Raw genomic sequence first — 13622 nt, forward strand, 5'->3', positions numbered from 1 at the left:
GTTTTTGTAGACATTAAGATGGTGGAATAGAAAGGTGGGGTAGGAATTGAATAAATAAAATAAACACAATTAAAAGTAGCTCGGATGGGGGCTAAATTGGTGCCGGCGAGGACAACGTTGTGATTTAATAACAAGCCACTTAGCATCTGGTTACATTAGGCCAGCTATGGCTATTCCTTTTGCTATAAATAGTTCACATAAGCAATTATATTTAATTTTCCCTTGAGAGTTAGTTTTAATTCACTGATTTCAGTTTGAATTAAGATCCTCATTCAGGAAGAAAACGGGCATAATTGCTTATGTAAACCACCCGTAATAATATTAAGAGCTGCAGTTGCCATTCTGCAGTCACAGATGGCTGGTTCTGCAGTAATTTCCCCTTTCATCACTCCCCTGCCATCTGAGTGGCATCGTTGTTGGATAGACTGAAGACTTTTCTGACTAGGAAAACCTAGAGCTGAAGGGCAGCGTACCTATTTTAAAAATAAAATGTAGTTTGCTATTAAAATCAAATTTCCTTTTCTGGAAACAATAAAGGTAGTCAGTCCTCTACTTATGACTGGTCACTATGCAACTGATGGCCCAACCTGGGGTTGGTGTCAGTCAGGAGCCCAGACAGCTCAGATGAATTATATAGGTTATACAAGTTTATTGTATAACCTATATAATTGTATTGGTTCGCAACTTGGGTGTCCTCCTGGATGGACGGCTGTCCTTTGATGAACATCTGGCGGCCGTCTCCAGGAGGGCTTTTTACCAAGTTCGCTTGGTCCGCCAGTTGCGGCCCTTCCTTGACCGGGATGCCTTATGCACAGTCACTCACGCTCTGGTCACGTCTCGGTTGGATTATTGCAATGCTCTCTACATGGGGCTGCCCTTGAGGTGCACCCGGAGGCTACAGTTAGTCCAGAATGCGGCTGCGCGAGTAGTAACGGGAGCCGCTCGCGGCTCCCATGTAACATCACTACTGCGTAGTCTGCACTGGCTTCCTGTGGTCTTTCGGGTGCGCTTCAAGATTTTGGTTACCACCTTTAAAGTGCTCCATGGCTTAGGACCCGGGTACTTACGAGACCGCCTGCTGTTACCCTATGCCTCCCACTGACCCGTACGCTACCCTCAGGGTGCTGTCCGCCAAACAGTGTCGGCTGGCGGCCCCCAGGAGTAGGGCCTTCTCTGTTAGAGCATCGACGCTCTGGAATGAACTTCCCCCTGGCCTACGTCAAGTGCCTGATCTTCAGACCTTCCGTCGTGAGCTAAAAACATATTTATTTATTCCAGCGGGACTGGCATAATGGTTTTAATAGTTTTAATTGTAAACTGGGGTTTTATTGGGTTTTTTAAAATCTTTTATAATTTTAAATTTAAACTTTTAATTATCAGCCTTTTGTAATCTGCTAGGTTTTAATTGTTGGTTTTAATTGTATATATATTGTGTTTTATTTTTGGCTGTACACCGCCCTGAGTCCTTCGGGAGAAGGGCGGTATAAAAATTTAATAAATAAATAAATAAAAATTAAATAAAATAAATTGTACAGTAAAGCTTTCTATAAGAATCTGAACTACTAACGGTCAAAAGCAAATTGGCGGTCGATAAGAGTCAAAGGAATTCAAGATGGTCTGGACTTAGATCTCTTATGGGCACAAAGGGACTCGAGACCGATGACGCCTTTGACCCCTCCCTCGGGCTGAGCCTGGTAATCTACAAGGTAGAGGCAGTCCTCGATTCACAACAGTTCATGTAGTGGCCGTTCAAAGTTACGACGACACTGAAAAAAGGACTGTCTTTCACACTTACGGCCATTGCATCATCCCGCAGGATCATGTGATCAGAATTCGGATACTTGGCAGCTGGTTCATATTTATGACGGTTGCAGTGTCCCAAGGTCATGGGATCCCCTTTTGCGACCTTCTGACAAGCAAAGTCAACGGGGAAGCCAGATTTCGCTTTACAGCTGTGTTATTAGCTTAATGACTGCAGCGGTTCGCTTAACAACTGTGGCAAGAAAGGTCGTAAAACGGGGGAAAACTCACTTAAATGTTTCACTTTGCAGCATTAATTTTGGGCTCGGTTGTGGTCGTAAGTCGAGGACTACTTTTACTTATGAACCAGATTCGCAGTTCCATTGGTTCTCTCTCTCTCTCTCTCTCTCTCTCTCACACACACACACACACACACCAACCATGCAGCAAATTCGGCATTTGTAATGTCGCACTGACTCCGTTTTACGACTTTATTTTTCCAAAAACTGGCGTTTCTGCTTTTCCGTGAAACCAGACCATAACAAGCCTTGAGTTTGTTTAATGAGTGTTGCCTTCATTTCATTTTATTTATCAAAAGGATAGATAAATCATAAAATCAGTCACGTGACCACCCACTTGACAATCGCGACGAATTATGTCTGTAATGGACAGGCTCCATTACAGTCGTAAGTCGAGGACTACTGTTTTTGTACATGGCAAGGATGGAAGGCTGAGTTAAAACTTCAGCCGGTGAGATTTGAACTGCCGAACTGCTGACAATTAGCAGTCAGCAGAATTAGCCTGCAATAAAGGTAAAGGTAAAGGTTCCCCTCGCACATACGTGCTAGTCGTTGCCGACTCTAGGGGGCGGTGCTCATCTCCGTTTCAAAGCCGAAGAGCCAGCGCTGTCCGAAGACGTCTCCGTGGTCATGTGGCCGGCATGACTCAACGCCAAAGGTGCACGGAACGCTGTTACCTTCCCACCAAAGGTGGTCCCTATTTTTTCTACTTGCATTTTTACCTGCTTTTGAAACTGCTAGGTTGGCAGAAGCTGGGACAAGGAACGGGAGCTCACCCCGTTACACGGCAGCACTAGGGATTCGAACCGCTGAACTGCCGACCTTTCGATCGACAAGCTCAACGTCCTAGCCCCTGAGCCGCCGCAACCCTTTAGCCTGCAATACTGCATTCTAACCATTGTGCCACCACAGCTTTATATAGCTTGTTGGTCCAGTTCACAAGCACTTCTTATCCTGCGTCCATTTCTACAAGTTCTTTCCATTTCTATCTGCGGTGCTATTTTCAGTTTCGTTTTATGGACAGTACAGGTGGTCCTCGACTTATAACCGATGTTGAGCCCAAAATTTCTGTTGCTAGGTGGGACAATTGTTAAGTGAATGTTGCCCCGTTTTATGACCTTTCTGGCCTCTGTTGTTAAGTGAATCACGAAAGTTGTTTACCTTAGTAACACGACTGAAGTGAAATGAATCTGGCTCCTCCATTGACTTTGCTTGTCGGATGATCACGAAAGGTGATCACATGACTCCGGGATATTACAACCGTCATAAATATGAATCCGGTACCAAGTGTCTTTGGGTTTTGATCATGTGACCATGGGGTTGCTGCTGCAAATAATAATAATAATAATAATAATAATAATAATAATAATAATAATAATAATAATAATAATAATAATAATATTTTAATTTGTATACCGCCCTTCTCCCGAAGGACTCAGGGCGGTGCACAGCCAGAATAAAAATACAAAGAAAAACAATACATATAATTTTTTTAAAAAAAATTTACATTTATATCCCGCCCTTCTCCGAAGACTCAGGGCGGCTTACAGTGTATAAGGCAATAGTCTCATTCTATTTGTATATTTTTTACAAAGTCAACTTATTGCCCCCCCAACAATCTGGGTCCTCATTTTACCTACCTTATAAAGGATGGAAGGCTGAGTCAACCTTGGGCCGGGCTTGAACCTGCAGTAATTGCAGGCTGCTGTGTTTTAATAACAGGCTTCTACAGCCTGAGCTACCACGGCCCTTTATTAAGAACACCCCTTAAAAAACTCATTCAATTGGCCGAAAATTTAAAATATAATAACACCCTATAAAAAATTTACAAAAATTTAAAACCCATAAAAACAAATTAAAAATTTTAAAATCAAGCCAGTCCAGCTAAACGGAATAAATAGGTTTTAAGTTCGCGGTGAAACTTAAGGTCGTAAGCATAAAAAGCTTTTTTTTCCAGCGCGGTTATAACTTCAAACGGTCACTGAATGAACTGGTGTAAATCGAGTAATACCCGTGGTAAATTTGAGGGATGGCTGGGGAATTCTGGGAGTTGAAATCCACACGTCTTAAAGTGGCCATGATTGAGAAACACTGCTTTATACTATACAGCCGTGATGGTGAACCTATTGTTCTGTCCTCCTTCACCTCCGTCCGAGTAATGGCTTAATTAGCCGGCAATATCAGCTCTGGCAGCAGAATAGCGAGTGTCTGCTAAGTGTCTTTGTTATCTCCCTCGATGCTGATGAGTCACCCAGGAACAAACTTCAGCTCTTAGTTAATCAGTTAATTTGCCTGCTACGAAGAGGCACAGCAGCCCTTGCTGCCTTTATATCCTGTGGGGTGTGGATCCATGACTCAGCACTTCCTAGGCCTGCCCCACCCCTGCTTCTGTTGTTCCCGCCTTTCCTGCCTACGAAACCTAGGGTCCAGCCAGGCCTGATTGCCATCAGCTGGGTCTGGAGGCGTGGCCTGGGGGGGAAGAGTCAGGGGATGGAGGTCTCATTATCTTTTCCACCTGGCCTGCCTCTGGCTCCTGGAGCTGAGCCGGGGAAGCCGGTGCTCCCGAGGTAAGTCCTGACGGCCCTTCCCCCTCACTTTCCAAGTCACTTTCTGGCAGGAGGCCCGGCTCCAAGTCACTTTCTAGCAGGAGGCCCGGCTCAGGGGGCGCAGGCACAACACCAATGGCACGCGTGGGCACGTGAGTGTTGCCCTAGCTCAGCTTTTCCCCACTGGAAGTCGGCAAACGGGCCATTTCCAGCCTCCGTTTACGCCCTCCCCAGGCTCAAAGAAAGTTTCTGGAACCTGGGGAAGGCAAAAAAATGGGCCTACCGGAGCAAAAGCGGGGCGGAGTTTGGCGGGTCCCACGTGCATGCATGGGGCCCGCATTAACCCCTGCGCTCTCCCCTGCCCCCCGCTTTTGGCACACGATGGCAAAATGGTTAGCCATCACCGCTATACAGTATCTTCAGCAGGCACATTTTCCTTAATATTGTTTCAGAAGAGGAGTAGCCTTTGGCATAAAGGGCCTCCTGCAACCTTCAAACCATCTGGATCGGCCACATGCGTGGGATTTAGAGAGGATGAGAAGCTTTTGTTCTGTTGCTGTCTGTCTGGGTCAAATGGCAGAACCACCTTGAAAAAGGCCTAACATTGCTAGCCACGTTTAATTTAACTTATGCCTTATGCACAGTCACTCACGCTCTGGTTACGTCTCGGTTGGATTACTGCAATGCTCTCTACATGGGGCTGCCCTTGAGGTGCACCCGGAGGCTGCAGTTAGTCCAGAATGCGGCTGCGCGAGTGGTAATGGGAGCCGCTCGTGGCTCCCACGTAACACCACTGCTCCGTAGTCTGCACTGGCTTCCTGTGGTCTTTCGGGTGCGCTTCAAGATTTTGGTTACCACCTTTAAAGCGCTCCATGGCTTAGGACCCGGGTACTTACGAGACCGCCTGCTGTTACCCTATGCCTCCCACCGACCCGTACGCTCTCACAGAGAGGGTCTCCTCAGGGTGCCATCCGCCAAACAGTGTCGGCTGGCGGCCCCAGGAGTAGGGCCTTCTCTGTGGGAGCATCGACGCTCTGGAATGAACTTCCCCCTGGCCTACGTCAAGTGCCTGATCTTCGGACATTCCGTCGTGAGCTAAAAACATACTTATTTATTCAAGCGGGACTGGCATAATAGTTTGATTTTAAATTGGGGTTTTATTAATATTCTTAAATATTTTAAATTTAATTTTAATTATTAGCCGTTTTTGTAATTTTGCTATGTTTTTAATTTGTTTTAATTGTACATATTTTGTATTTTATCTCCGGCTGTACACCGCCCTGAGTCCTTCGGGAGAAGGGCGGTATAAAAATTCAATAAATAAATAAAATAAAATAAATAAAAACAACAATAAACATCCTCTTCCTGTAACAGAGGCTGATATTTTGCACTTGGAGATTTGCGATCCTTTTAATATTATTAACTATTAGCTGTTAAAATTATTAATATTATTAACTGAAGAGACAATGCAGTGGTTTGCGATGAAAGGAACTGCAATACGGTATTCTGGGTTGCAGCCTATATTGTTGATTGTTGATCTCCAGGCCTAGGGAATTAAAAAAAATAAATCCCAGAAGTTCCTATTAAGCTTTTTTTGGTGCGCCTGTTTCCAAGAAACCGTAAGGGTGTTGTCAGATTTTCCTTCTGGCAATCTGGACAGTAAAGAATTAATAGAAAAAAGAAATGTTTCAGAGTTCCCATTAGTATAATATTTATTAGAAGGAAGTTTACTTTTACAACACAAGCATTTCAGTATGTGGTCTACTTCCAAATCGTATATCTATCTATGTGTGTGTGTATGTGTATAGATAGATAGATAGATAGATAGATAGATAGATAGATAGATAGATAGATGATGGATGGATGGATGGATGGACGGACGGACGGACAGACAGACAGACAGACAAACAGACAAACAGATAGGTCTGGCCTTTTTCCCCCCCATGCTGTTTCGCTACTAATAGAATAGAATATTTTTTTATTGGCCAAGTGTGATTGGACACACAAGGAATTTGTCTTGGTGCATAGGCTCTCAGTGTAAGACACCACCCTTGTCTTTTGGCAAGACCGTTTTTAAAGGTAGTCCTCGACTTATGCCCACAATAAAGCCCAAATTTTCCATTGTTAAAATATTGCTAAGTGATTTTTGCTTGTTAATAGGATTATAACCCAATGATAGGGGACACGGTGGCTCAGGGGCTAGGACGTTGAACTTGTCGATCGAAAGGTCGGCAGCTCGGCGGTTCGAATCCCTAGTGCTGCCGTGTAACGGGGTTACTTGTCCCAGCTTCTGCCAACCTAGCAGTTTCAAAAGCACGTAAAAATGCAAGTAGAAAAAATAGGGACCACCTGTGGTGGGAAGGTAACAGCGTTCCATGCGCCTTTGGCGTTGAGTCATGCCGGCCACATGACCACGGAGACGTCTTCGAACAGCGCTGGCTCTTCGGCTTTGAAACGGAGATGAGCACCGCCCCCTAGAGTCGGCAACGACTAGCACGTATGTGCGAGGGGAACCTTCACCTTTACCTAACCCAATGATAGGTTACCATATTTTTCAGACTATAAGACGCACCGGTGTATAAGATGCACCAAGATTTTGAAGAGGTAAGTGCTCTTCCCTGGCCCTCAGGAGCCCTCTGCAGGCCTCCCAAACCCTCTGCGTGTCCCGTTTTTGTGAAAAAAAAACGGGTCCATTTTTCACAAAAATTGGATGAGCGGGGCGGGCTTCGGGAGGCCAAAAATGGCTGTATTCGGTGTATAAGACACATCAACATTCCCAACCTCTTTTTAGGGGGGGGTGGAAGTGCGTCTTATACTCCGAAAAATACGGTAATTCAAAGTGCTGCTTCAATTTTGGGAAGTTCCCATCGACTTAATTAGTGGAGATACTTCTTAAATTTAATCTGTTGCAGAGATTTATGAACAACAGTATTCCCCCCCCCCCGCCCTGCCTATTTCAAGCCATGTTTGTCAGTTGGGGTCACTTGTCAAGAATAAGTTATACAAAAGCGAACCAACAAACCAAAAAGAACTGGGGGGTCTTCTGAATGAAAGGCTCTAAAATAAATATCTTGGTAGGTGGTAATCCTCAGTTGGCCTTGGCTGATCTCCTAAAACTAAACAAAGTTTTCCTATTTCTCTGAAATAGGAAATCTCCCGGGATATATCAGTGCCGTAAGCTAGAGTGGGAAGTCAGAAAACTTGGATGAGCTCAGTGGAAAACCACTTATTTATTTTATTTATTTATTTTGTCACAACAGTATACACAAGCATCAACATAAAATAACTACATATCATATAAGCATATATATGATCAAAAGTATGCAATAACTGTATTAATTTGATATAATGAAAGGAAACAATAGGACAGGAACGGTAGGCACTTTTGTGCTCTTATGCCCCTTATAGTCCTCTTAGGAATGGGGTGAGGTCAATAGTAGATAGTTTTTGGTTGAAGCTTTGGGGATTTTGGGAAGAGACCACAGAGTCAGGTAGTGTATTCCAAGCATTAACAACTCTGTTACTGAAGTCATATTTTCTGCAATCAAGATTGAAGCGGTTAACATTAAGTTTAAATCTATTGTTTGCTCTTGTATTGTTGTGATTGAAGCTGAAGTAGTCTTCAACAGGAAGGACATTGCAATAGATGATTCTATGAGTTAAACACATATCTTGTCGGAGTTGGCGGAGTTCTAAGTTTTCTAAACATTCTTCTTGCTGCCAAGAAATGGGGAATATGGTTCAGCTTTTCTGTGACATCTCCCTTCCTCCCTATTTTTTTTTTTTTTTTGACATCCTCTTTGAGGAATATATTTTTCCAAGGAATTAGAAAAGTCCAAGAGGTTATCACCTCATTGTTCAGCTGTCATGTTTAGCACAACTTACAAATAACCATAGGAACCCGGAAGGAGTCTGGTAGCACTTTTTCCAGCTAGCAAGTTTTATTGCAAGGCATCAGCTTTTGTGCAGCTCAAAGAAACTTGCGGCTGATAATAAAATGCACCAATAAAAGGAGAATATTTGTAGCTTGGGGTTGGACGGTGGGGCTCCTTGGTGCTTGGCTGTTTTCTTGCAGAGGTTTCATTACCCAAATTAGGTAGCATCATCAGTGCTTAGTAAGGAGTGGGGTTTGTTAATAAAATGAGGAAGCTGGTGAGAAAAGGTGCTGCCAGACTCCTTATGTTTCTGCTACTCCAGACATACTGTATAATTAAGATTTATAGAAAAGGTCTTTCCACTTATCCAGAAAATAGAACGGAATAGAATTTTTTATTGGCCAAGTGTGATTGGACACACAAGGAATTTGTCTTGCTGCATATGCTCTCAGTGTACATAAAAGAAAAGATACATTCATCGAGAATTTATTTATTTATTTATTTATTTTTCGGATTTATATACCGCCCTATCTCCCTAGGGACTCAGGGCGGTTTACAGGCAGATAAAAATACATATAAATAAAAAATAAAACATCCATTAAAAAACTTATTCCAAATAGCCGAATAATTAAAAAGAACAGTATACATAATAAAACCCATTAAAACCAGTTTAAATTTAAAATCTAAAATCTAGTCCAGTCCTACGCAGATAAATAGATGAGTTTTAAGCTCGCGGCGAAAGGTTCGGAGGTCCGGAAGTTGACGAAGTCCTGGGGGAAGCTCGTTCCAGAGGGTGGGAACCCCCACAGAGAAGGCTCTTCCCCTGGGTGTCGCCAGACGGCACTGCCTAGCTGATGGCACCCTGAGGAGTCCCTCTCTGTGAGAGCGCACGGGTCGGTGAGAGGTATTCGGTAGCAGCAGACGGTCCCGTAAATAACCCGGCCCTATGCCATGGAGCGCTTTGAAGATAATTACCAAAACCTTGAAGAGAATCATAAGGTACAACACTTAATGATAGTCATAGGGTACTAACAAGCAATCAGGAAACAATATCAATATAAATCATAAGGATACAAGCAACAAAGTGACAGTCATACAGTCATAAGTGGAAAGAGATGGGTGTTGGGAACGATGAGAAGATTTAGTAAATAGTTTGACAGTGTTGAGGGAATTATTGTTTAGCAGAGTGATGGCCTTCGGGAAAAAACTGTTCTTGTGTCTAGTTGTTCTGGTGTGCAGTGCTCTATAGCGTCGTTTTGAGGGAAGGAGTTGAAACAGTTTATGTCCAGGATGCGAGGGATCTGCAAATATTTTCACGGCCCTCTTCTTGATTCGTGCAGTATACAGGTCCTCAATGGAAGACAGGTTGGTAGCCATTGTTTTTTCTGCAGTTCTAATTATCTTCTGAAGTCAGTGTCTGTCTTGTTGGGTTGCAGAGCCAAACCAGACAGTTATAGAGGTGCAGATGACAGACACAATAATTCCTCTGCAGAATCATTGAAAATGATTCAGATACAAATACTGCTGTATTAAAGAAAGGAAGCTGATTTTATTTTCTTTGCATTATCAGTCCGGAGTAGATAATAATCTCTCCAAATGACTCAAAGCAGACCGATCTCATGCAAACTCGGAATACTTTTTAGATATACTTGTGGGGTGGAGTAAGTGGCATTAATATGCACATTTAACTAACAACTGTCTCATCTGTCTAATCCAGGGTTTGAATCAGAGGAAATTACAGGTAGTCCTTGACTTACAACCACAATTGGGACTGGAATCTCAATCACTGAGTGAAGCAGTCCTTAAGTGAGAGGCCCATGTGACTGCTTCAGTCAATGACCACAATCCCCAAACCCCTGATGGTGGTCGTTAAGAGATCTTCCAGATCGTTTTAGTGGGTGGATCGAAAAAGCTGCCTGCCAAAGGATTTCAGTTCCCCATGGAGCTGAAGTAATCTCGACAGGCAGCTCTTTGAGAATGAAATGGCTGCTTGCTCAAAGATTTCAGCTAGAAATGAAATCCTCCTGGGATGTAGCCTTTGCGTTCTGAAATGTTCCTGTAGCCCGCTGAAAGATTTCTACCCCATTTTGTTCACGGAGGAAAAAGCCTTTGGGAGCCTGCAGGAACGGAGCTGAAATGTTTGGGATTTAAACTCTCTTCTGGCAGCTTGCCAAAGAGTATCCCGTCTGCTTTTTATTTCCTGATTTCCCTTTGGAGGGGAAATCCTCCAGCGGCTGCAGAAACTGAGCTGAAATCCTGAACAATCCTTCAGTCTGCAAAGGATTCCGCTCTCCTCCATTTCCTCCACTCGCAATCTTTCCTGCTGGCTTCCCCATTGATTTTCTGGGGAAGCTGGCCGAGACGTTTGCAAATGGTAATCACGTGATAGCAATATCCTTGGCAGATCAGTCGTAAGTGCGAAATAGAGAGAAAGTACCTGCAGGCAACACTTTGTATTCTGAAAGCAAGTGAGGAATCCCATTCTGTCATATTTCTGCCACAGGCTGATTGGAGGTGCCTCTAAAGGGACTTGCAGGTAATTTTAAATTTAGCTATTTGTTTCCCAGGGTCCTTTGAGATGGAGCCAGCCTGGAAATGTTGCTAACCAATCAGTTTATAAGTACTAGTGTTTGGACCGGAATTCCCTGTGCTTTTTAGGATTCAAATGAAAGCTTGAGGACATAGCAAGCTTTTTCAGTAATACCTGAGGTGTAACTCTGCACTTTGTCTCAAGCAGGTGGATTGCCAAGATGCCTTGGAAACAGCCGCACGGGCGGAAGGTCTACCTTTGGAGAGCTCCGCAGAGTCTCACCTACGAGTGCTAGTTGAAGAGCACCCCAAAGGGAAATATCACTATGGCCTCAATCTGATGAAACCCATCCGGACTACTTCCAAGTATGGCTTTCTTTAAGTCAGCTGTAAGAGGCAGCTGGTTTTTAACCAAGAATGCCTAGCTGAATGGAGGTCTGTGGGAAAACAACAGAAATTTTATTTCAAAAATACAGGTAGCCCTCAATTTAAAACAATTGATTTAGTGACCGTTCAAACTTAAACTGGCACTCTGAAGAAGAAGATAAAAGTTCCTGCCGCAATTTTTCCTTTTGGGAATTATAACGGATTGTACAGGGATTGAGACTAAATTGATTCTGAATTTAATAACAGCAGCAAGGCTGTTGATTGGACAATATTGGAAGAAAAAAGAGTTACCTACAATAGAAGAATGGATATTGAAAGTTACTAATTTGGCTGAGATGGCTAAAATCTCAGCTTTTTTGAAAGACAATACGCAGGAAAGATATTTAATTGAATGGAAAAAATGGACTGATTATTTACAAAACAGATATCAGATTAAGAGATATCAGATTGCCTTTGAATAATTAGGAAGTATTATTTTATGTAAAGGGGGGGTTGGGAAATGAAAAGATTTGGATGAAGTTAATTGGATTAGAAGGGAAAATTTTACTCTATGTTTGGTTTATGTATAACAATACCTTGTGATTGACCCGGGAAGCCGGGGGGGGGGAAGGGAGGGGGGAAAGGGGTTTTGTGGGGGGGAGGGGGAGAAAAGGGGAAAAAATGTTTTTGTTTCTTAAAACTTTTTCAATTAAAAAAAACCAAAAACTTAAACCGGCACTGAAAAAAGTGACTTTTGTGAGCATTTTTCACACTTACGACCACTGCAGCATCCCCCCCATGGTCATGTGATCAAAATTCAAAATCCTTGAAAACGTTTTGCATCTCCTCCAAGAAGTTTCTTCAGTTACTTTTGGAAAAGAATCTTTGGGACAACCATGACCTGGATCTCCATAGACCAGGGGTCTGCAAACTTGGCTCTTTTAAGACTTGCGGACTTCAACTCCCAGAGTTCCTCAGCCAGCAAAGCTGGCTGCGGAACACTGGGAGTTAAAGTCCGCAAGTCTTAAAAGAGCCAAGTTTGCAGACCCCTGCCATAGTCAGACAGATAAAGATTTCCAATCATCCTCCTACAGAATGACTCTAAGCAAGCCAGCCTGTTTACTCCCCTCTCTAACGTAGCTGGAAATTCCACCACATATAGGCCAGGTTCCATATATTATGCTGGGGATGGAGAAAGGCACTACAGTTCGTATTCTACCATCGTACATGGCAAAAAGCTGTGTATTGTACCTACAAACAAAAATGATTGGGTGTATTTATTTATTATTTATTATTTATTTATTAATTGCATTTGTATACCGCCCTTCTCCCAAAGGACTCAGGGCAGTTAACAGCCAATTTATTTTATTTATTTATTTTATTTATTTTATTCGATTTTTATACCGCCTTTGTCCCGAAGGACTCAGGGCGGTGTACAGCCAAATAAAAATCCACAATATACACATTAAAACAAGATTAAAACAAAACATATTACAGGGTGGCCGAAATTTAAAACAATTTAACAAACCTTAAAATAAAAATAACCCCAATTAAAATTTAATAAAACTTTTAAGCCAGTCCCGCTTGAATAAATAGGTGCTTTTTCAGCTCACGGCGAAAAGTCCGAAGATCAGGCACTTGACGTAAACCAGGGGGAAATTCGTTCCAGAGTGTAGGAGCTCCGACAGAGAAGGCCCTGCCCCTGGGGGCCGCCAGCCGACATTGTTTGGCGGACGGCACCCTGAGAAGGTCCTCTCTGTGTGAGCGTACGGGTCGGTGGGAGGCATAAGGTAACAGCAGGCGGTCCCGTAAGTACCCGGGCCCTAAGCCATGGAGCGCTTTAAAGGTGGTAACCAAAATCTTAAAGCGCACCCAAAAGACCACAGGGAGCCAGTGCAAACTGCGCAGGAGTGGTGTTACATGGGAGCAACGAGTTGCTCCCACTATTACCCGCGCAGCTGCATTCTGGACTAGCTGCAGCCGCCGGGTGCACTTCAAGGGCAGCCCCATGTAGAGTGCATTGTAATAATCCAAACGGGAAGTGACAAGAGCATGAATTTAAAAAATACAATAAATATACAATAAAAACAAAACTAAAATTTATTTAAATAGTGGCCAAAGTTAAAAACTAAGTAATATAAAAACTAAAACCCCACTTAATCAGGCTAGGATATAAAACACTAAGCCAAAAATAAACCAGCTGCTTCCTGGTTTGGTAGATACCTGACTATATGAAACTGGTTCATACATTGTGTTAAGTTGTAGTA

At 43.1% G+C, this 13622-nt stretch overlaps 1 protein-coding gene across 4 annotated transcripts in view; it reads left to right on the top strand.

Annotated features, from left to right (window-relative positions):
* Positions 1 to 13622, top strand: part of ABCC5 (ATP binding cassette subfamily C member 5) — a 99598-nt gene that overhangs the window by 13391 nt on the left and 72585 nt on the right. Inside the window, exon 3 of one of the 4 annotated variants that reach the window (XM_058188820.1) lies at positions 11195 to 11355. In XM_058188820.1, the coding sequence (XP_058044803.1) occupies positions 11195 to 11355 (161 nt within the window). Of the gene's footprint in view, positions 1 to 11194; positions 11466 to 13622 lie in introns of those variants that run through there. The other 3 variants (XM_058188821.1, XM_058188823.1, XM_058188822.1) reach the window with 3 other exon arrangements.

Source organism: Ahaetulla prasina, chromosome 6 (genome assembly GCF_028640845.1).
Source record: "Ahaetulla prasina isolate Xishuangbanna chromosome 6, ASM2864084v1, whole genome shotgun sequence".
Classification (NCBI taxonomy): Eukaryota; Metazoa; Chordata; class Lepidosauria; order Squamata; family Colubridae; genus Ahaetulla; species Ahaetulla prasina.